The 21,892-nt window shown below is 41.1% G+C and overlaps 1 protein-coding gene and 1 long non-coding RNA gene across 4 annotated transcripts in view; both read left to right on the top strand.

Moving 5' to 3' along the window:
- The window catches only part of LOC111865512 (pleckstrin homology-like domain family B member 1), a 251,346-nt gene extending 229,990 nt beyond the window's left edge, over nt 1-21,356 (top strand). For all 3 annotated transcript variants that reach the window (XM_023853604.2, XM_023853606.2, XM_023853605.2), the window contains 3 exons: nt 13,788-13,910; nt 19,720-19,989; nt 20,756-21,356. In XM_023853604.2, coding sequence (XP_023709372.1) covers nt 13,788-13,910; nt 19,720-19,989; nt 20,756-20,944 — 582 coding nt within the window. In that variant the 3' untranslated portion in view covers nt 20,945-21,356. The remainder of the gene's footprint in view (nt 1-13,787; nt 13,911-19,719; nt 19,990-20,755) is intronic.
- Nucleotides 1,538-7,956, top strand: LOC117282405. The gene is made up of 3 exons (XR_004513133.1): nt 1,538-1,852; nt 2,080-2,185; nt 7,861-7,956. It is a non-coding gene; the product is annotated as an uncharacterized LOC117282405 (long non-coding RNA).
- Nucleotides 21,357-21,892: the final 536 nt, after the last annotated feature.

Consider the following 21,892-nt stretch of genomic DNA (forward strand, 5'->3'; position numbering starts at 1 on the left):
ATGCTTGCTACCAGCCGGTCACGGTAGCCGAGCGGTCTAAGGCATGTACTGTCTTCGCTCGCTTGGAAGCCGGGATCGTGGGTTCGAATCCCACTCAGGGCATGGATGTTTGTGTGCGTTTTTCTGTGTTTGTCTACAGGTAGAGGCCTTGCGACGAGCTGATCACTCGCCCAAGGAGTCCTACCGAATGTGTAAGATCTAGTAAACCGAAGTGAAACAGAGAGTTTCATGGAGGTAGGCCTAGGCCCAAATTGGGGCTGTAGCGCCACAGAAAAAAAAAATGCTTGCTACCATTCAGCCCAGAACCTTTTGCCTTCTCGTATGCTGTTTAAAAACATAAAAACTATTTTGCCTGTGGTTCTGTATGGGTGTGAAACTTTGTCTTTGACATTAATGGAAGAGCATAGACTGAGGGTGTTTGAGAACAGGGTGCTGAGGAGAATATTTGGACCGAAGAGAGATGACGTGACAGGAGGTTGTAGAAAACTGCATAATGAGGAGCTTCATAATCTGTACTCTTCTCCAAGTGTAATTAGAATGATTAGGTCAAGGAGGATGAGGTGAGCAGGGCATGTAGCACGAATTGGGGAGAGTAAGAATGCATATAGGCTACTAGTGGGAAAGCCAGAAGGAAAGAGACCACCAGCAAGACGTGGGTGGGTGAACAGTATTAAAAGGGATCTTAGGTAGGATGGGATGGTATGGATTGGATTGATCTGGCTCAGGATATGGACCAGTGGAGGGCTCTAGTGAACACGGTAGTGAACCTTCAGGTTCCATAAGATGCTGGGAAGTTCTTGAGTAGCTGCACAATTGGTGGCTTCTCAATAAAGGCTCAGTTCCATGAATGAATGTTCAGAAGATACAAGTATGTGATGTCTACCATCACCGCTAGAGAAGTTAAGTTACTTTCGTTTTGAAAAACTACGTAATAATGGCAGCCGTTCGGTCTACCAGCCTTCTGTTGCGTGGTTTACGACGCAAGGACGGTTGATGGTCATCATTCAGTCATTAACAACGTAACACTGTCTCCTAGCATACCTGCAACCAGGCAGGAAAGGACTCAACACTGTACACTTAATTATATAACACTGTACTGCATATATTTACAGTTACTGTAAATGACTGAAGACACAAGAATACAGATATTCATTTTCTAGCGGAATGCTATGTAGTGTCATGAATATCTTATTCTGTCATAGCCGTCACCCCTTGATTGTTAATATAGATCTTAACTTAAATCTGAGAGTATGCTGTTAATATTCAGTGCAATTACTTTTTCTACTTTACCTACTAATTCTTTTCTTATAAAATGTGCGTTTACATTAGTCATACATACCCACTGCCATCTAGTGGGAAGAGTGTTAACCCAGCGTTGAAAACATAATTGAGGAACTAGTAAAGATGACGTAACGGCACACGTCACCCGAGATGGCGCACTCTGGCTCGCGCCTCTCGCTGTATGTGGTTGTAGCGGCCTGAGGGGAAGGGAGCATTGCGCCAATCTGCTGCATAGCGACAGAGAGAGAGAGTGAGTTGAGCGTATAGTGGTGCTATTCGTCAGTTGTTTCGCGTCCTGCTGGAATAATCGTATGTGTGAAATGTGTGGTTCGCTGCTGCCGGCAGGTTATCTAGTAGTGATTGTTGTGACGTAAAATATACGGTGTGCCAGCCATATGCGGATTACCGTTCCAGTGTGATCAGATTTTTGAACCGTAACAGAAGATCGATAATAGTAGTGTGGGACTGTTTGTGTAGTTGTGTTTGCTGGCATGGATGTTGTTCCGAACATGCTGTGAAACTATGTTTACCTTTGTAGGATTTGAGGTTCTTACAGCGGTGGTTATGCAGAGTACTATCTTCTGGGATATAACCCCGTATGGTCCGTTGAAAGTCAACAGACGTTTCGGACGAACATGCCGCTTCCGTCTTCAGGGAGCCAAGGCAAGCAAGAAACCAACACAAAGCAGGCGGAAAGCAGAGCTTGCTTGGCTTGTTCTTCGACCCTGAAGACGGAGGCGGCATGTTCGTCCGAAACGTCTGTTGACTTTCAGCGGACTATACTGTACTATGTCCCAGAAGACAAAGCTCCTCATGTTTACCTTTGGTTTTCTGGATGGATCTTTGAAACGCGTCTTTTTATGGAATTGCTAAGGTTGCGTGTAGCGTGGTGATGATTCCTAAGGTATTACTTTTATTTAACTGCAGTTTAGAGTTTGTAAATGCCATTAATTTGGCGATATTGTTGAGCGTAGATATCAAACTGTCAAGAAGAGCTATGTGTGTGACAGCGAGGCAAGGAAGTCACGGCCGTCACGGCTTTGACTAGGTCAAGGATGTCGATCCTTGAAATTATTTTGTCAGATCCAAATTATTTAAGTTCGCCTGTCTGTGCTTGTTATATGGAGGCGTTTCGTTTGTATCAAGAATGGATGTAGTTTCTTAACTTGGCCACTACCGGTTATAGCCCGATTAGTTTTCGTAGAGCATCCGTTGGTGATAACATGCGAATTAGTCATCACGCGTATTTGCTCTTAACTTCTAGTGATGATAAAAATATCATATGAACTTGACATGGCCTTTTTTTTTAGTTTGAGTGAGTAGGTTGGTATAACGATGACGCTGTGTTCATTTGGGAGGCACCCACTTCAAATCTCGGTTGTGTTGTCGCCCGCTAACACAAGATTTAAAGGATGACGTCCTTAACGAAAAGTGAAAGAAAATAAATTAGGCATAAATAAATGTACGCAAAGCGTAAACAATTATGGGGTGCTTAATTTCTTGAAAGCCATGAGATTTCCGGAATACATGTATCGGATATAGAATGCGTGTTTTTGTGTCCTGTACAGGTTTGGTTCCAAACATTTTTTGTGCTGTAAATATTTGGGAATGTACTTATTATCCACATTTAATGGATAGATTGTATAATTATTGGAGTTAAATAAAAAAAATATTTGGGGGAGTTACGGTTTACATGCCCCGCAGGAACGTATGTAGATATTCGTGTAAAGTCGTCGGTTTCGTTATCCAATTTTAACAGGTGGAATATGTACACATACATATTACTGAAATCCCGCAGTATAACATATCTTGAAGAGCCCTGCATCCTTTCTTAAGTTGTCATATGCAAGCGGATATACAGACATGGCGAAGACAATGATGCAATTTCTCGTTATAAACTGCCCCCCCCCCCAAAAAAAAGATACGGGGAGAGTGAAGAATTTTTTAACGCGGAAACAAAATTGTTGAAAACGTAAAATTCGGTAACTGTTAAGGGTACTGTAACCCTTGATTTACTGGAAGCCAAAGAGTGTTTACAGATCAGTTCCTACCTCACATATACCACAATGTCTCCATTACAAAGACCAGTCGGTAAATGCTGCTAGGGGAAATAGACTATTTGAGACTCTTGAGAATACGCATAAATACGGCCTTTGGGAACTATGCAGCGTTTTTTAATGTCAAAGCGGGTGATGAGGCTCCCACATAGTAACCACCATGCTAGAAACCTCCCTTTCTCAGGGTTTTGAATATTTTTGCGTTTGATCTATACATGCCCACTCTCTACACTGCTTCCCTCTAGTACTGAAATGAAGTGAAGTAACGCGATCAGCATGCCATTTTTCCCCTTTGACCTTTGGAAGCAGCTGACCAATTTTCATGAAATGTGCTGTGAACATTCTGTTGTTTGAGGTCGCTCAAATGCAGTACTTTTTAACTTCCTGCAATCAGTAATAATAACAGCATGACGGATGCGCGAACTTCAGAGGTGGAAGATAGAAATGGTGTAAGGTAATAAATATATCTTGATACATGGAAACTTTCTCTACATGAATGTAAAGGAAATACGGGACGCTGCCTGATATATGTATTTAGCTTTCGGTTTGAGGCCGATAACATTTTGAACTAAATATTTTCATGTAAGATTTGTGGCTTTCACGACCGTGACTATGAAGAAAGCAGTCTTCTGGGATTTGGCACCGTGTATATGTGGTGTTAACCGACGTTTCGAAGGAACGTATCGCCTCCATCTTCAGGGTAGAAGGAAAAAATAAGAAATTCGCAAGCGAAGAGACCGTGGGAACCGGTAAAAGCAGATGGAGGCGATACGTTCCTCCGAAACGTCGTTTAACACCACATATACACGGTGCCAAATCCCAGAAAACTGCTTTCTTTAAGTATTTTCAGTTTGATATTGAAATTTATCATAAACATACCTGCTGATTCTGAATGAAATTCTGTTTATCGTAGCCGCAATTGTAAGTTACAAGTTCTTCACAGAAGTAAAACAAAATATCAGTAATAATGCTAACGGTACTCTAGAAGCAAAAACATATGCAACAGGAATGGAGGCCGTATGAGTTCGTTGAATATGCATCACCTAAGGTAAACATATCCATGTAACAGGCCGTGGAGGCCCATAGGGTTGTGAGACGTCGAGGCTCTCACATTTTCTAGACAATCGGCTCACAAAAGGCTGTAAGGTCGTCATCCTTACGCGCCGGCCGCCCTTTACCCCCCATGACGAGTCCTGAAAGTCATTTGTGTTCGGCTGGAAGGATTGAGTGAACTGAAAAAATCCACTTCATATGGACCCGAACCTGCGATCTTCCGGCTTGTAGCATAGTGCCTCAACCAACTACGCTACCGCGAGCCCCTTGAATATGCATCATGTGGCCTGTATAACATGTCATAGGTCTCACTTTTTAATATGATACAGTCGATTTAAATAGCGGTAAGTTATGCAACACTGTGGCTCTTCACTCGGTGGTATGCCCGTATTACTCGACAAATTCAAAGGAAAAGGTGCCGATATTAAATTGTATAAAGGTACCATTATATCGAATAGCGATACTATCAGCGGTATATGACAGCATCAAAAATTAGCGCAAAGCATCTGATGATGCCCATATCGAAATACAGATGTTGCTAACTGAGTCATAGGGGAAGTAGGCCATGTCATAGGGCGCTACATGAGCCGGGCATGAACCTTGTCTTCATTGCTTCTAAAGGCGCGTCCACATTACTCGTGCTCGTGAGTAATGTGGACGATATGACAAATCACGAGACAAGATAATTTTTAATTTAAAAACTATAGCCACTAAATTAAAATATGACTGCAGCCTATATACACTACGAGTAAATATACGGATCCTCACGTGCCGAAGCCTGGCGAGCAACTGAAGTAGTGTGGACGAAGATTTATGAGCACAAGCAAAAGCCAGACGAGTCTCCCGACGAGCACGAATAATGTGGACGTGCCTTAACAAATAGTCGAGTGTCCAACAGGCCCACAACCCACCACATTTTTCTAGTGTCCTGAGGCCCAGCATTACATAGAGCCCCCAAACTCTTAAACGGCCTCTGTTTTCAGGCATTTATACCATGTGTAACTCGCCCATATACTAGGCTAGTCCCTCTAGCAGGAAGCTTCAGCATACACATAACCATGTTCGAGGGAATGGGACTAGCTGGAACGGAAAAATGATGACACTTTTTGACACATTTCTTTCAGAAGATGGAACAGTAATATGTGGCTACTATCCTTAAATGTACTTGTCTTTGAATGGGTATCTAAGGTAATTTTACGTGTGGGCTAGTGTAGTTTACGTAAGACCCTTTTTTATGTAATAATTTATCGAAGTGTGACAGCTGTGCACTGATATGCTGTTGCTAGAGACAGTTTTAAATTATCCATTAATTCGAAAATCGTTTTGAAATCTTTGATTTCAAGTGCCATATAAGACCAGCTGTGGCAAAAATATGAATAGTGTAAACCTCAATTTTGTGAAATACCCCCGTCACAGACCATGGAGGCCCATAAGGGTTGTGAGACTTCAGGTTCCCGCATGTTCTATACAGTTGGATCACAGGTGCCTCTAAGACCCTCTAAATTAGGCATTACATGTTCCATAGTTTTAAGAATTCTTCACAGATGGCTGAAGAAAGGAATGGGGCCCGACTGTGAATTATTGAAAACTACCTGGGTGGTACACCCACTAGCCTGACAGGTTTTCTTCAGCCCCTCCAGGAAAATGCTGGGAGAGTATCTTAAATTGTGCTATGGCTGTTTCTTCCACACTCATTTCATTTCGTTATTCACTGTCATCAAGCGTTAAGGAGTCTGAATTATTGACGGGGTTATTAAATGGGCTACAGATAAATTTAATGGTAGGAAGAAGTTGTGTTGGAAACTTCTCTGTAAAACAGAATCTGTTATGCTTTAAGGTGGCATAGTTTAAATTCAATTTCACTAACTTACACATACAATGAAATAGGAAAAAATTGAATCTGAACAAAGCTGGGTGTGCATTTTATGAACTACTTCATGTTTAAAATGTATAGCATTTGCCCATATAAAATCAAAGAGGATTTGAGAGAGGGGGGCATGTGGAATGAACAGGAGAGAAGAGAAATACAAATTTGAAGGGTAGAGAGAATGGTATATTCCAATTGCATGGACTTGTCTGAATCTCATTTCTTTCAAGAATTTAGCTCTGTGAGCCATTTCAAGACAAAATTCGTTGACATATTTTAAAAATTATCTTTATTGCCAAGAAAACTTGTTGCCAAATGTTTAGTCACTAGAGGCAAGGTTTGAATTAGTAATTAAATTTATTGGATTCTTAAAAATTCATAACCACAATTATTTATAACGCTGTCCCTAATTTGCACATGTTGCAGTTCACTGTAGTGCGCAGTGAGTCTTCTCAAGGGTGCTGGGTCTTCACCAGGTGTTGTCGGACAACGGATCTCAACACTGTAGATTCCTCAGCTCCTATGTTCATAGCACCTGCCCTCACCAGCTCATTAATTTGTTGCCTCGTAAACATGTTTACCAGCCGTCTGTTCTGGCTCCACAATTCTGGCTTTGCGCCCTCACGTCACATTTTCTATTTCCCCAGAAGTAGTTAAAGTCATGTAGAAAACAAATTGCCCATTTAGAGTAAATGCTGTGTAGGTGTTAAACTTTCGCTTCTAAAAAACGTACTTTATTATGTATATTATCGAGGTAATACAAGTTGGATAGGCATACAAGTATTACTTCTTTTTGAGAACTGAATGAAATGCATAAATGTTGCAGTACTGAATTACATGGTGATTTAAGGTGGCACTTACCTTAAACAGGTGTAATATGTGACAGTTTCCTTGTATTCAGGATCTTCGTTAGGGCATGAGCTTACTGAAACAGTCATTGTTTTAGAATTTGATTTGTTTCATTCTGGTCGGTCACACTAACAATTACAAAGACAAAATTAACGCCGTCCAGTGTGACTATTTAAGTTTTATCACTTGAAAACTCATCACCCTTACATGTTTCGATCCCTACGGATCATCCTCAGAGAGCATCAGTACAGTGTAAACAACACAGCAAGCCACAAATAAACACGGACAATACTAAGAATCTCCTTTCTGAGGATAGACAGGCGGCACACAATCAGCCACCTCCAAGAAAGACAATAGGAGAATTGACACGAACCTGCATGGTTTATAAATTTTAAACTACAAAGTTTTTAAAAAAAACTTTACAAATTTTAATACCAGGAAGGCTGCTGTGACTGTGAAATTTGAACATTGTGTACATTGTGTATTTCAGACATTATATGTGTATGTATATAATTTAACACCTATTGTAATAGTAGTTTCCGGAAAAAGTATTGATGCCCTCTGAGGATGCTCTGTAGGGATCGAAACTTGTAAGGGCGATGAGTTTTCAAGTGATAAAACTTAAATAGTCACACTGGACGGTGTTATTTTTGTCTTTGTCTTTGTTTTAGAATTCCTTTAAATAAGTCACATTATGTTCTCCAAATTCAGTGTTTGTGATGCGTAATCTGTTCATTTGATATGGATTTGTAGAACACTATGAGAAAGTTTTATACAATGGCTAATTTTTAGAAGATTCATACAATTATGGATATAAATAATACTGTATTTATATATTTCTTCATTTTTAATAAGGGAACCTAATGAATTCATATCCTTTGTGCAATGAACAGTACCGATACTGCCTTAGTATAACACCAGCGAATATTCATCCATGCAATCGGTCAGTGTTATTATTTATCACAGAATAACCGAATCAGATGAAGTAACAATTCCAGTGATAATTTTTTTGGAAGAAATCGTCAGTGAGACTGTCAGACCTACATGGATGAGTGACAGTATACCGTATGCGGTTGCATGAAGATACCTATTGGTCCATTGTGCTGCATATTGGCAGCATGTTTGGTGATCCTCACATGCTGTATCTGAAACATCAGGTTAGTGGAGGCCAACACAGGTTGGCATAGATAACAGAGGTTTTTATGAGTACCCACTAAAGCAGAAAAGTTGGTTGCTCCCATGAAATTGGCCCACCCATAATGCACATGTTTGATTAATGGGGGCATCATCTAGAGGGTTCTCTGTAGCTTGTCACACGATAATTCAGGGGACCTGCATTATCATAACATTAAATGTTACATTTACTATGTAATATACAGTGATTACTCTGTGTACCACGTGTTTTTATGTTTAAAATTTCTGCATTTTCCTATGATTCTCTCTATCAGCAGCTTAACCAGTTGCAGTCATTGTCTCGCCTGAGTGGAATTATCATATCATTTCAGTAGTTGCCTTTGCTCTTCAACATTTAAATTTGTATATTTAAATTTAAAGAGGGATAACTCAACAGTTAAGAGGACTTAGACTTTGCAGAGGATATCTGTCCCCTATCTCATACATTCCATAATGTGGGGGGAAAATTGAGAGAGCTAGAAAAGAAAGGGAAAGCTGTGGGACTGAAGATAAATGCTGCCAAGACAAAAACTATGAGAATAAATGCAAGGAGGAAACAAAGGTTTAAAGTAAACAACAAGGATGTGGATAACTTCGAACAATTTACCTAGCTAGGTAGTGTTGTAACAACAACAGGAGGTACTAAAGATGAAGTTAAAATGAGAGTTAGGAAAGCAAATGCAGCTTCCATCCGGCTATATCCAGTGTGAAAAGCAAAAGAAATATCAACAAAATTGAAAATGAAGATATTTTCAAATTACATAAAATTTGTGCTACTGTATGGGTGTGAAACCTGGTAAGTAACAAAGAAAATTACAAACACCCTGCAGGTATTTATGAATAAATGTTTAAGAAGAATCCTTCGCAGCCAACGGCTGTTACAAATGGAAACCTATGGAAACTAGCAAAAGAAGAACCAGTAGCCACAGCAATAAAAAGAAGGAAATGGAGATGGATAGGACACACTCTACATAAAGATCAGAGTGCAGTAGAGAGGCAAGCCCTGGACTGGAATCCCCAGGGGCAGCAGAGGAGAGGTAGACCAACAAAAACGTGGAGGAGAACTGTTGAAGAAGAGGTCTGAAAAGCAGGAAAGATTCGGAGAGGGTTCAAGAGCCTGGCTGGGAATAGGGTCCGTTTCTGAATAATAATGAATTGTGTCATTATTCATTAGTAAACTTAACGAGAAATGACTCTTGTCATTAAAGTACAAACAATACATATGCACATAAAAGTACTGAATGTTTTGTACATACAAATATAACTAAAATATTTATCATGAGTTGGTAAAATTCTTGAAATATATTATTTCCTAGTTTTAAGGGTTATCTTGTTTTCTGACTGGGGGTTATTATGGGTGGGATTTGGTGGGTGAGCTGTGACTGGTGTGGAACCCTTGTTTTTTTTATGGTGACATGGATTTTTTATATGGGTGTACCTTTATATTGTCTGTGGTTATCTGTATGCTCTCATTTACTAAGCTATGATATATAGGCATAAGTGATTATTATGTTGTTGGCGATGGACATTTTGTATTTTGTGGGCAGTTCATTTTATGTACAGTGACAGGGTTCGTGGTCATATCCTTGATATTGCTGTTCAGTATTTAATATGGAAGTGTTGGGTTTTACTGTTTTCTTCTTTTCTTTCAATTTTGTTTGCTCCTGTAATCATGTGTTGCTAGTGTTGCTGTACAGGATAAATTTTCTGTAATGGCAGCTGTCTCGTAACAAGATAATTCTAATACTAGAGTACACGTCGTGGATACATGTAAGATATTATCTAACAATTCATCTTATTGAGTCAATATTTCATAAAGCAGATGAAACAGAGATCTGTTTCTGTGTGTGTATTGGTCCCGTGTGGGTCATATGTTCATATGTTGAAGACAGCAGTTTCATTCAAAACATTGGAACATATCTACCCCACTACATAGCATCACATTAATATTCACTACCATGAGAACCTGAGATGTTATAATTTGTTTCTTTTATTATAGATTTTTTCAAAATACGTGGTGCAATCCAAAAGTTCCTGAAATATATTAATAAAAACTATTACATCTTACCTGGATCTTATTCTGCAACATCACCTTCAGAGTAGTTCCCTTGGGAGCGCATACACCAGTCCCAGCGTTTCTGCCACTTTTCAGATGCATCGTGGAAGTCTTTCTTTGTTAGGGTGTTTAGTACCGTTTGTGTTTCTGCTTTAATTTCCTCAACTGTATCAAATCTTCGACCCTTCAACTTGATTTTCATCTTGGGGAAGAGAAAGAAGTCGCATGAAGCTAAGTCTGGCGAGTACGATGGGTGGGGAACAACTGCCATCTTGTTCGTAACGAAAAATTCCTGCACAGTGTAAGCCATATGTGGTCGTGCGTTGTCATAGTGGAGTACCCAGTCGTTCGTGTGGCACTTCTCTGGACGTTTCTCCTCATGTCCTCCCTCAAATGCCTTAGAACATTGTGATAGAACTCTATTGACTGCCTGACCAGGAGAGACGAACTCCTTATGAACAATCCCGTCAGTATCAAAAAACAGATCAACATGGACTTAATGTTGCTCTTGACTTGTCGAGCTTTTTTTGGCCGAGGTGAAGAAGGGCTCTTCCATTGCGACGATTGCTGCTTGCTTTCAGGGTCGTAGCCATAAACCCAACTTTCGTCACCAGTGACAAGCTTCGAAAGAAAGTTTGGATCCTCTTGAAGCTGTTGCTGAAGTTCCCTGCAGACTTCCAAGCGATGCTGCTTCTGTTCATTTTGCAGCAGTCGTGGCACAAACTTCGCCGCAATCCTCCTCATGTTCAGTTCCTCTGACAAAATTCGTTGACGTGTACCATAGCTTAGTCCCAATGTGTTACAGAGGTCTTGGATGGTCAGTCTACGATCTTGCAGCATCAGATCCCTAACTTTCATGACATTTTCTGGTGTTTTGCCCGTTGACTGCCGTCCCAAACGATTGTCATCATCAGTCAATGTTCTGCCATTTTTAAAACGCTCATACCAGTTGTAAGTTTGTGTCTGGCCTAAACTGTTTTCACCAAAAGCTTGCTTCAACATTTGGTGCGTTTCTGCAGCGGATTTCCCAAGTTTGAAACAAAACTTTATACAGACACGCTGCTCTCTCAGGTCACCAATCGCAAAACCGCAAACTCACGAAAACACAACAATGGAAATACGTTCACCAACAATAAACCCAACCACTCAACTCGACACTGCTTGCCACACTGATTCAAGAAGGATGTGTGAGGAGACACCTAGCGGTATTTCGATGTACTCTTAACCATTCGCGCGCAAAATTCAAATTTCGGAAACTTTCGGATTGCCCCACGTAACATATTCTTAATGGCTTAAAATTTATATCCAGCATGTAGTTATGCTGGTGGCTTTCACTGTTGGAATCCAGTATTGTTTTTCTAAATATTTTAAAGGGTTTGTTTGTCAGATCTCTCAAGTGCTGCCCAACTTGTCACATCTGGGTATGCGGTATGCATATAGAATGCAGCTGTTTCCGGACTCGCAATGCTCATATCTTTTAGAAGCAGTTGTGTTAATATGTTTTTTGTATTCCAAAATCCAGTGCATTGTTATGAATGGTAAAACATGTATGTTACGGCGTGGTGGCAGGGGCCGTGGAGGTATCCCCACCGCTTCCACCACTGTTATGCCCTTACGCCCTTACGACAGGGGTGGATTGGTTATCTCACCGCTGTCTCCACTATTATGCCGTGGTGACGGGGGGCGTGGAGGTATCCCGCTCTGTCACCTGGTTTAGTAAGCTGCCACCATCTTGTATGTCAAGAACTCTAATGAACTTATCATTAAGAAAGCAGTCTTCTGGGATTTGGCACCGTGTATATGTGGTGTTAACCGACGTTTCGGAGGATCGTATCGCCTCCATCTTCAGGGTAGAAGAAAAAGTGTAAGAATTCTGCAAGCGACAAGACCGTGAGAACGGCTTTTACCGTTCTCACAGTCTTGTCGCTTGCAGAATTCTTACACTTTTTCTTCTACCCTGAAGATGGAGGCGATACGATCCTCCGAAACGTCGGTTAACACCACATATACACGGTGCCAAATCCCAGAAGACTGCTTTCTTAATGATAAGTTCATTAGAGTTCTTGACATACAAGATNCTGAATTAAACTCACACACATTCCTATCCTATTCTATTTCCCTGTGTCGCTTTATACATACTATATACACACTTTGCCGACGTTTGTCGGTTCGTATTACATTTGATGATGACCCTGTAGCCATCATTGGTCCTATCTCCTGTCCCCCTGCTGTCGGGTATTCTACGCCTCTGTATCTCTTAATGAACCTAGTCCATCTGGTTAGCACTATCTTTCTCTGGGGTTTACACTTTAAAATTATCACTATCACACTCAGTGTTCATGGCTATATGAAGTTGGTTCACTTACTTGAGCTGAGGAAACAGATGCTCGCCATCACCAACCAATGCCCTCTCATTGCCATCGCTCTCTCGGCGATAGCCTCCAGCTGAACTCTATGTCACTTAATAATACTAAAAAGTCAAAAGGTTTTTTGATTGATTCCTCTAGGGTTCATGTACCCTCTTTTTGCTGATTCTTTGTGTCCCGGGGTCCTATTGGCCCGCCCATTCTGACGTGATTTTGGGTCAGTGTGGCCCACTCATTGGCTGTCTATCGAGAAGGGGTTGACTCTTTCGGGTCTACCGCCTTCTCCGACTCAGCGTTTTCCTCCTGCCATAGTGTTTATGACCTACTTCATATAGCTTCTCCCTCAATGTTAGCGTTATTACGCTGTCGCGCTAACATTCTGATTACTCAGGTATTGCCTGTTACACTTCTTTGTAAACCCAAGCTTCCTGGTATGTTTCAGCATTTCTGTTTCTTAATCTTACAGTCTAACTATTATTCCAAATTTACCCAAAAAAACTATTTCTACTTGTACATAACCTTTGCGCCATTACAATGTATTATTATTATTAGTAGTAGTATATTTTTATTGCTAGTCCCTTGTACTGCGGCCAATTCTGGCCTATTGTACCAGCCCCAGATGATAGGTGAGGGTAACTGTGGAGCAATTGGTGGAATGAACATTGGCAGGGGAAACCGAAGTATTCAGAGAAAACCTGCCCCAGCACCACTTTGTCCACCACAAATTCCACTTGACCAGACCCGGGATCGAACCCGGGTTGCGATGGGAAGCCAGCGACTAACCACTTGAGCTATGGTACGGCCTTATTATTATTAATAAGTTTTTAGACATGTATCAGACATAATGCTAAAATTTTTGTGGTTTGAACTACAAATCTTCCCTTGAAATTTTCAGCTAAAAACAACATAAACTGAAAGGCATGACAGGAAAATAGAGCAAATTGCAGAATATCTTTGTCTTGTGTATTAGGTCCACAATAGGTAACAGGAAAGTGATATTTTTATTTATTTAAATGAAAAGTTCTATGGATATGTCTGAAATTAAAGTAAACTTGTAGGCTTACATACTGGTAATTTAATTTCAGATGCGAGAGAAGGAGTTGGAACAGAACCAGGAGGACACAAGACCTCTGTCTGATGGATCAGCATATGAGGAACAGCTGTCTTCAGCTGTGCGCAAGAGAGACAAAGCTTCTCCACGGCCACAGGTGACGAGCCTCATTTTGGTATTCACAGTATTTTACAGGATAATTTAATGCAAGATTCCATGGGTGCACCTGATCTCATGGACCCTGTCCACATCTAAATGTAATTTTGGCACTAGTTGTGACTACCAGCTTCTATATTAAGAATCATTCCTGTCAAGCCAGGTGGCTGTTGTGCTTTGCTGGTGAATCTGTCCACAGTTGCTGGTTCAAGGGGAATAAGTCATTGGTTATAATGGCAAGTGTAAGGTGTCAAATATTGTACAATCACATGACTCATGTGTTAACTTTTAATTTTTTAATGCATTAATTCATTATTTCACAATTAATACTTCTCATTACATATTATTAAGTTAATGAAATGAAGGTTAAGTTATTTTGTATAGATTTTTAAGGTAAAATTGGTTGTACAGGAGCCAGGATTACTCAGTCAGTATAGTGACGAGATATGGGTTGTATTGCCAGGGTTTGATTCCCAGCAGGGGAAAGATATTTTTCTTTACTACTCTACTACAGCATGCAGACTGGCTCTGGGGCCCACCCAGCCTTGTATCCAGTGGATACGGGGGGATAATGCCCTGGGGATAAAGCGTCCAGCGCAAGAAGCTGAGTACCAAGGTCATGAATGCTGGAGCTACCTCTTCATGGATTGGTGCTTAATTAATTGAGCACAGAGAGAATGTTATCTTTTAAATTGTTTTTGTGTCTTCTGTTCTTACATGGATGTGTCACTGAATATCATGGTCAAGAGGATAAAACTCCTCCACCATATTCATGAGGTCCTGGTTTAGAATTTTGGGCCAGTGACCGACTATTCTCAATGAGGATTTTCCTAGGTCGCTAAAGATGGATTTTGACATCGTGAACCTCAAATTAGGCCCATGGTTGCCTCCTTCCACATTCTTTCCAATTTATTATTCTTCAGTCGTATTATCTGACACTATATATAGTTTGGAATACTGAACTTGATATCAAAATATGACAGTGAAAACTGAGGTAATATATGTAACCCTTTGCTGCACCATTTAGTTTCAGAGCACTGTGATATTATTGAACCAGATATTTTAAGTGCCTATACAAATGATGCAGTGTGGATATTTAATTTCATTACATTCTTTGTTGGGGGCACACAGTAGTGTAGTTGGTTGGGGCACCATGCTACAACCCGGGAGGTCACAGGTTTGATTTCCAATTGGGTCATTGGATTTTTCAATTGACCTAATCCTTCCAATCTCACTGTGGCCCTGTGGTGGACTCAATCTGTAACAGAAATGAGTACCAGGAATCTTCCTGGAGGTAAAGGGCGGCTGGCATATAAGGCTAAAACAACCTCACTGCCATCTGTGACCCGATTGGCCAGAAAATGTTGGAGCCTAACATCTCACAAACCTATGAGCTTTCATGGCCTGCTACAGGGATATCTGTCACATGTCAAATATCAATTCCATGACCTTGAGATTTTAGGTTCCCATGGTGGTGAGTATTCTGGGATGGGGCGGCATGGAGTTTGGTACATGAACGGACAGGACGGACGAGCGGGACGAACGGATGAGGGGTGGGCCTTTTTGGCCCTTGCACCATGACCACCGTGATCTGTTGTGCTTCCCCTTCTGATTATCCCCTCAACAATCCTGCGCTTCGAATGATTCGTAGGATTTTGTATGTGGGGTCGTCGAAATAGTTACTTGGTTCCATAAAATATTGACCCAAGTGGCGCAATCTTAAATAAGATAAGGCCTCCCATTTGCACAGGATATGTGTAGCTGTTTTGTTTTCTTCTTGACACCTCTCACAAGTTGGACTGTTACTTAGTCCCAATTTGAAGAGGTGTCCTTTGAGGTGACAGTGTCCTGTAAGTAGTCCTACCACCCATCGTAGCTGGTTCCTGTTTAGCTTGAACAGTTCCTTCGCTCTTTTAGTGGAAGGTCCTCGTATGAGTCCCTTTGCTTGCCTGATTCCAGTTAAGGATCCCCAGTATTTCTTATGTTTTATGTTAGTCCAGTCCCTGATTGCCTGTTTGGCAACTCCTATAGAGATGCCACAGGCTGGTTCAGGTCCTATGAACGGATGTTCAGCTCCAATCTTAGCTAATTGGTCTGCTGTTTCCTTTCCAGCAATACCTTCATGCCCTGGTATCCATATCAGTTGTACCGTGTTATATTTGACCAGTTCCATGAGGGTTTGGTGGCAATCCCAGACCAATTTTGAATTGATCTGGTGTTTGTCAAGCACTTTAAGTACGGCTTGGCTGTCAGATAGAATGTAGATGTTCCTATTTCTATAGTTCCTATCTAAATTCTCCATAATACATGCCTTAATGGCATATACTTCTGCCTAGAATACTGTTGTGTATTGCCCAAGGCTGAAACTAAGTTTCCGCCTCATGCCATGGCAGAACACACCAGCACCAGTGCCTTTATTTATCTTGGAACCATCTGTATACCAGATCAGTCCCCCTTTTCTATGGGGCCGAAACCCGTCTTCCCATTCACTCCTGTCAGGAAATCTGACTGTGAAGGGTTTTTCATATACATGTCTCAGTATCATTTTGTCAGACCCCATTTGTAATATGGGTTCTTTTTTCATGTCCTGAGTTATGTATGCATGTCCGAAACTATCAGATCTAGGTTTCCATTGTTCATTGCACTGGAGATGGTAGATTCCTGCCCTGGCCTCTGCCTCCAACTGTAGATGCAGTGGGGGGAGTCCAAGGAGTATCTCCAGTTCAGCTGTTGGAGATGTTCGAATTGCTCCTGTGATACCCAAGCAAGCCAACCTTTGCAATTTGCTAAGTTCTGCCTTGCTTGTCTTGAGTTTAACTCTGGGCCACCATACTGTGGCACCGTACGTAATTATGAGTCTTACAACCGCAGTGTATATCCAATGCAAAATGTGCAGCTGCAGTCCCCAAGTTTTACCAAACATGCTTCTGCATGTCCAGAAAGCCTTATAGGCTTTATTGATGACCTTGTCCAACTGCTTTTTACATGTCAGTCCTGTGTCTAATACTAGACCAAGGTACTTGACATCGCTGGAGAGCTGGATCATCTTATGGAAGATGGTCGGTTCCTTAAGGCCCTTTATATTTCTCTTCCTGGTAAACGGTATAATTACCGTCTTATTGGGCTTGATTGAAAGGCTTGTTCTTTCACACCATCATTGGACCGTGTACAGAGCTGTTTGAAGACGCTCTGATACTGTCAAAAGGAATTTTCCGTTTATGAGGATTGCTATGTCATCATATAATACCCATCATCATTAAGTCCCCACAGGAGATCGTCAGTGACCAGGCTCCACAGCAGAGGTGAGAGATGCGGATGCCCCCAGGGTCTCTCCTGATAGTGTGGCAGCTATGGTTCTGCTTTCAAGCATAGCACTGATCCACCTGCATATTTCAGGCTCAGTGCCATGCTTTCCAGCAGCCTGTTTGATTATAGTATTGTCACGTGTTTCTGGTTACCGAAGACGCCGTGGAGATGGTTAATTGGTTTATTTAACAATCAACAAATAACGGCTACAATTACTTATTTCACAATTGCGGGGTTTCACACTTTATAACCCTAATCGCATTGATCTGTTAACACTGTTGCGGGGTTTCACGATTTATAACCCTATGCTCAAATCAGTTCACTCCGTCTTCAGTAGTCTACACGTATACAGTAGGGAAGCTGTGTATCACTGTATCACACACACTCCCAATTACACAATTACACACACGTCCGGTTCTTCTTTCCGCGACGGTTGTTATACTCCACTATAGTCGGCTGACTGGAGAACTGTTGATAACACACTCGCTCGTTGACTACTTAACTCAGCGATGTCCATATTATAACTGACTCCTAGCTGCTGTGCAGTTCCTTATATAGCTGCAGTGCTTGCCGGTTGCGTAATGAGTGCCACGTCACAGTAGGAAGTTGATTACGGGTACGTACCGTTGCGCATTACGTCACCGCGGAGGGGAGTGGCGGGGCGGGAACTCGCCTATTACCGTAGTAACGCGAGCGTTACGTTACCGCCACGTACCGCTGGGGAGGTAGGGGTGATCCATACCTCAACATGTCACAGTATCAGATGTTCTATTGAAAGCTCCCTCTATGTCAAGGAGTGCTCCTAAGGCAATATCCTTGTGTTCAATCGCACTTTCTGTGCATGTTACCACATCATGTAGTGCGCTTTTGGTAGATTTACCTGTTTGGTAGGTATGCTGGTTTCGGTGTAGAGGATATGTCCCTGATATGCCTCTCCATTATTTTCTCCATCGTTTTCAAAAGGAAAGACGACAGGCTGATAGTGCGATAAGCCTTAGCCTCGGTGTAATCCAGTTTCCTGGGCTTTGGGATGAACGTCACCTTAACTTGCCTCCAGGTCATGGGAATAAAACCATATGCCACGCAGGCTCTGTATATGCTGCATAGGTGTGGAACTAAGAGTTCTGCCCCATGCTGCAAAAATGCCGTTACGATTCCATCTGTTCCCGCTGACTTAAATGGTCTAAATGTATTCAGTGCCCATCTGATTTTTGATTGGCTAATTATGACTTTGGCCAGGTTCCAGTCTATCCTGTTCATCTTGCTTTGGCAAGTTCCCAGGTTTTGCTGACCCTGTCTGTCATTAATATTATCAGTAAATTTTGAATCAGGAAAGTGAACCCTTAATAATTCGTTCAGTGTCTCCCTTCCTGTTTGAGTATACTGCCGGTTAGGCAGCTTAATCGTGCTGACCTTGTTGGTCGCCTGTTTTGCTATGATTCTCATGAGTGTGGCACCGCCTGGTACATCATTGATCTCCTGGCAGTGCCTCCTCCATGAGGATCACTTGGCTTTCCGTATTTCTTTGTTGTAACAGGTAAGGGCTTCCTTGTAGGTGTCCCACTGCCCTGTTCTTTTAGCTGTATTAAACAGCCTTCTCGTTTTGGTTCTAAGCCCACTCAGCTTAGGTACATAGGTGCTAATGTTTTGGAGAGTCGTGCTGGTTCCATCCTCAAGTAGAACAGACCTGAAGATTGAGGCAGTAGGCTATTTTGAAACATTTAAACATGTTTCCCAAGCTACATGGTGTTGTATCCAACAAGCCTGTTATGTAAATCCCCCCCGGAGGCTTGATGGCAACATTCAGATGGCAGTGGCATTTTCAGTCATTATAATAAAGATGTTCAGCTCTTTTTTAGGCCATGCTATAGTTCTGGCAGTTATTTGTTGGCTTCTCATGTCAGAGATCAGGTTCAGTGCCAGGTTAGTACATATGAAATTTGTGGTGGACAGAGCGGTACTGGTGGGAGGATCCCCCACACCAAAGCACTTCAGGTTTACCTGCCAATGCTCCATACTCATCTTTCGTCAGGGATTGGTAAAATAGACTCATTTGAGTGTGCAATACCAAGGGACTGTCCCATCCCACACCTGAAACAGCAGCAGCAGCAGTGGTAGTTGATGATGATAAGCTGCTTTCAAAGGGAAAGAAGAAGTGAAAATATCATATTTGATTATGTTAAGGATGTATGTAGAGATGTAATGGAGTTGATTGATCTGTCACCAGGTGTTTGTTATTTTGTTTACAAACTAAAATGAGAATGAGGGGGGGTTAATTATTATGTCTTGTGTTTTTGAAAATAGATCTGTGGGATGTCGTTGTATGAAGAGACAACCACTAGTTGAACTGTCCTATAGGCTTTATNGTTTTATTGTGCTGTAGATGATAAGGGTTAGCTTAGAAATATTTGTAAAACTAGTATACGAGTATGTTATTTCTTCACCATAGCAATTTTCTGCAAATTATATGACTTACATATATGTGATTATTTATCTGTAAACAGCAACCACATCAGCGACCTTTGACACGGTATCTTCCAATCAGAAGTGAGAGTTTGAATCTTCGACACCATATAGAGTCAGCTGGTCACCAGATAGAGCTGTGTCCACACGTGAGTTTAGACTCCACATCATGTCGAGGATATCTGCACAAGATGGGCTCGAAGTTTCACCACTGGAACAAACGGTTGTTTGTGTTTGACAGAATACGAAGAACCCTGACATACTACAGTGACCGAGGTGAGAAGAAACCTCGTGGTGGAGCATATTTCCAGGTAAATTGACAGAATAGAGGTAGTTATACCAGGGCCTCAGAAAGATGTTCATTCCATGGATGTTGGGGATGATGAGACTTGAGACTTGCAACTCTCTGGCTGCTGTTATATTCCTCTCCAGTCCAGAGCGCTTTCTGCTGGCAAAGGTTTTCAGTACCAACATCTGTGTGCACTGAATGGCCAACCATGTGGATGGGGCACTGTGAGCATTTGTGTGAACAAAATGGCTAAATGCCTGGAGGGGAGAAGCAGGACAGCTCAAGGGAGATGTAGATGCAATGTTGCAAAATTTAAATAAATTAAAGGTGCATCCATAAAGAAATTATTAACACATTAAATTCATGGAATTGATGCTGTCATTCAGTTCAGGATGTTTGATTTTCCTGCCTCCTGTCTGAAAACCTAAAGATTGAATTACACAAAATATGGTCTGTGATCACAAGGCAGTGGTAAACTACATGTTATCACCAATTATAAACACAAAATACAGACAGTTTTTAATTTTAAACAAGATTCTTTTATTCCATGCACAGAAAAGTTTTCAGGATGTTTTCTAAGCGATTTCAGCATGTGTTTGGCACTACTCGTGTGTGGCTTCCTGTACCCCAAGTTCAGAAAGGAATAATGCACACAGATGTTTAAGAACAGAGTAATGAGGAAGGTGTTTACTATGTAATGAGCAGTGACTGTTATACAGAGATATGGAATGAGAAAGTACTGCAGACATTTTGTTATTTTGTATAAACTGTGTGCTTTTCCTCTACAGTCCATTGAAGAAGTGTATGTGGACCACCTGAACTCTGTGAAATCTCCAAGTCCTCAGTTAACATTTGTAGTGAAGACAAATGAGAGGGCATACCATCTGATGGCTCCGAGTGCAGAAGCCATGAGAATCTGGGTGGATGTAATTTTCACTGGTGCTGAAGGATATCAGGAGTTTGAACATGGTTCATAGACTTGGTGAAACTGGAGTTTGGAATTTCAAAATTCACAAGCACTGGATTAAATGAGTAATTGTGGCCAGCAGTCAGCCTTTTCAGTGAAGAATAAATCAAGATCATGTCGTCGAGGGTTTGAGATGATTATTATGCAATGACAGTGTATGCAAGTTATGCAGATATTTTGAGAGTTATAATCCTGAGCATTCGGAATAAAGTTCAAAATTTAACTTCATCCCCATGCTATTGAATGTAAAGTGTTCTGGTCAAGTCATATGTGACCTGACTTTTTCGTCCATTTTCTTCTGAACAGGATCTTTGGTAATGAAAGTGATGTGGTAAGAGATGAATGTTATTTGCTTTCGGACCAGTAAATTTGATCTGCTAGTGCTCAAAGTGTAATTGACCATCATGATACCAATTGGCGATTGGGAATATGAATAAAATAATTTGTGTGGAATGATGGAGTGCCATACAAACATATATTTTTTTATAAGTCACGTGGTTTCGTATTGGTTTATATAAATTTGATTACTATTAAAACAGAAATTATATTTCCAAAAATATGATAAGTGGTGTAGTTAGGAAGAAGGCTTCCAATTGATATGGTATTTTTCATTCATTAGAAACAATCGAAACTAAAAATATTTCAGAAAGGTTATGGAATTTTGAGAGAGAAACGTTTATCATCACATTGATGTTTTTATTGGAGCTTGAGAATAGTAATCTGATGCTGTTTCAGCACACACAATCTCTCCATTTGTGTTATGTGGCTCAATTTGATTGCTATATCTGTAAAATGAATGCAGTTATAAATTTGAAGCAATCTGCAAAATGTCTTAAAAGCCTCATCTTTAGGGTTGTATGAGAAAAACTGCAGTGGTATTTTGTTTGTTGTATTGTTGTGCAGATGTCCATTGTTATTTTAGGAGGAGAGGTTTATGTACATTCTGAATGAATATAAG

This window comes from Cryptotermes secundus, unplaced genomic scaffold (genome assembly GCF_002891405.2).
Source record: "Cryptotermes secundus unplaced genomic scaffold, Csec_1.0 scaffold555, whole genome shotgun sequence".
NCBI lineage: Eukaryota > Metazoa > Arthropoda > Insecta > Blattodea > Kalotermitidae > Cryptotermes > Cryptotermes secundus.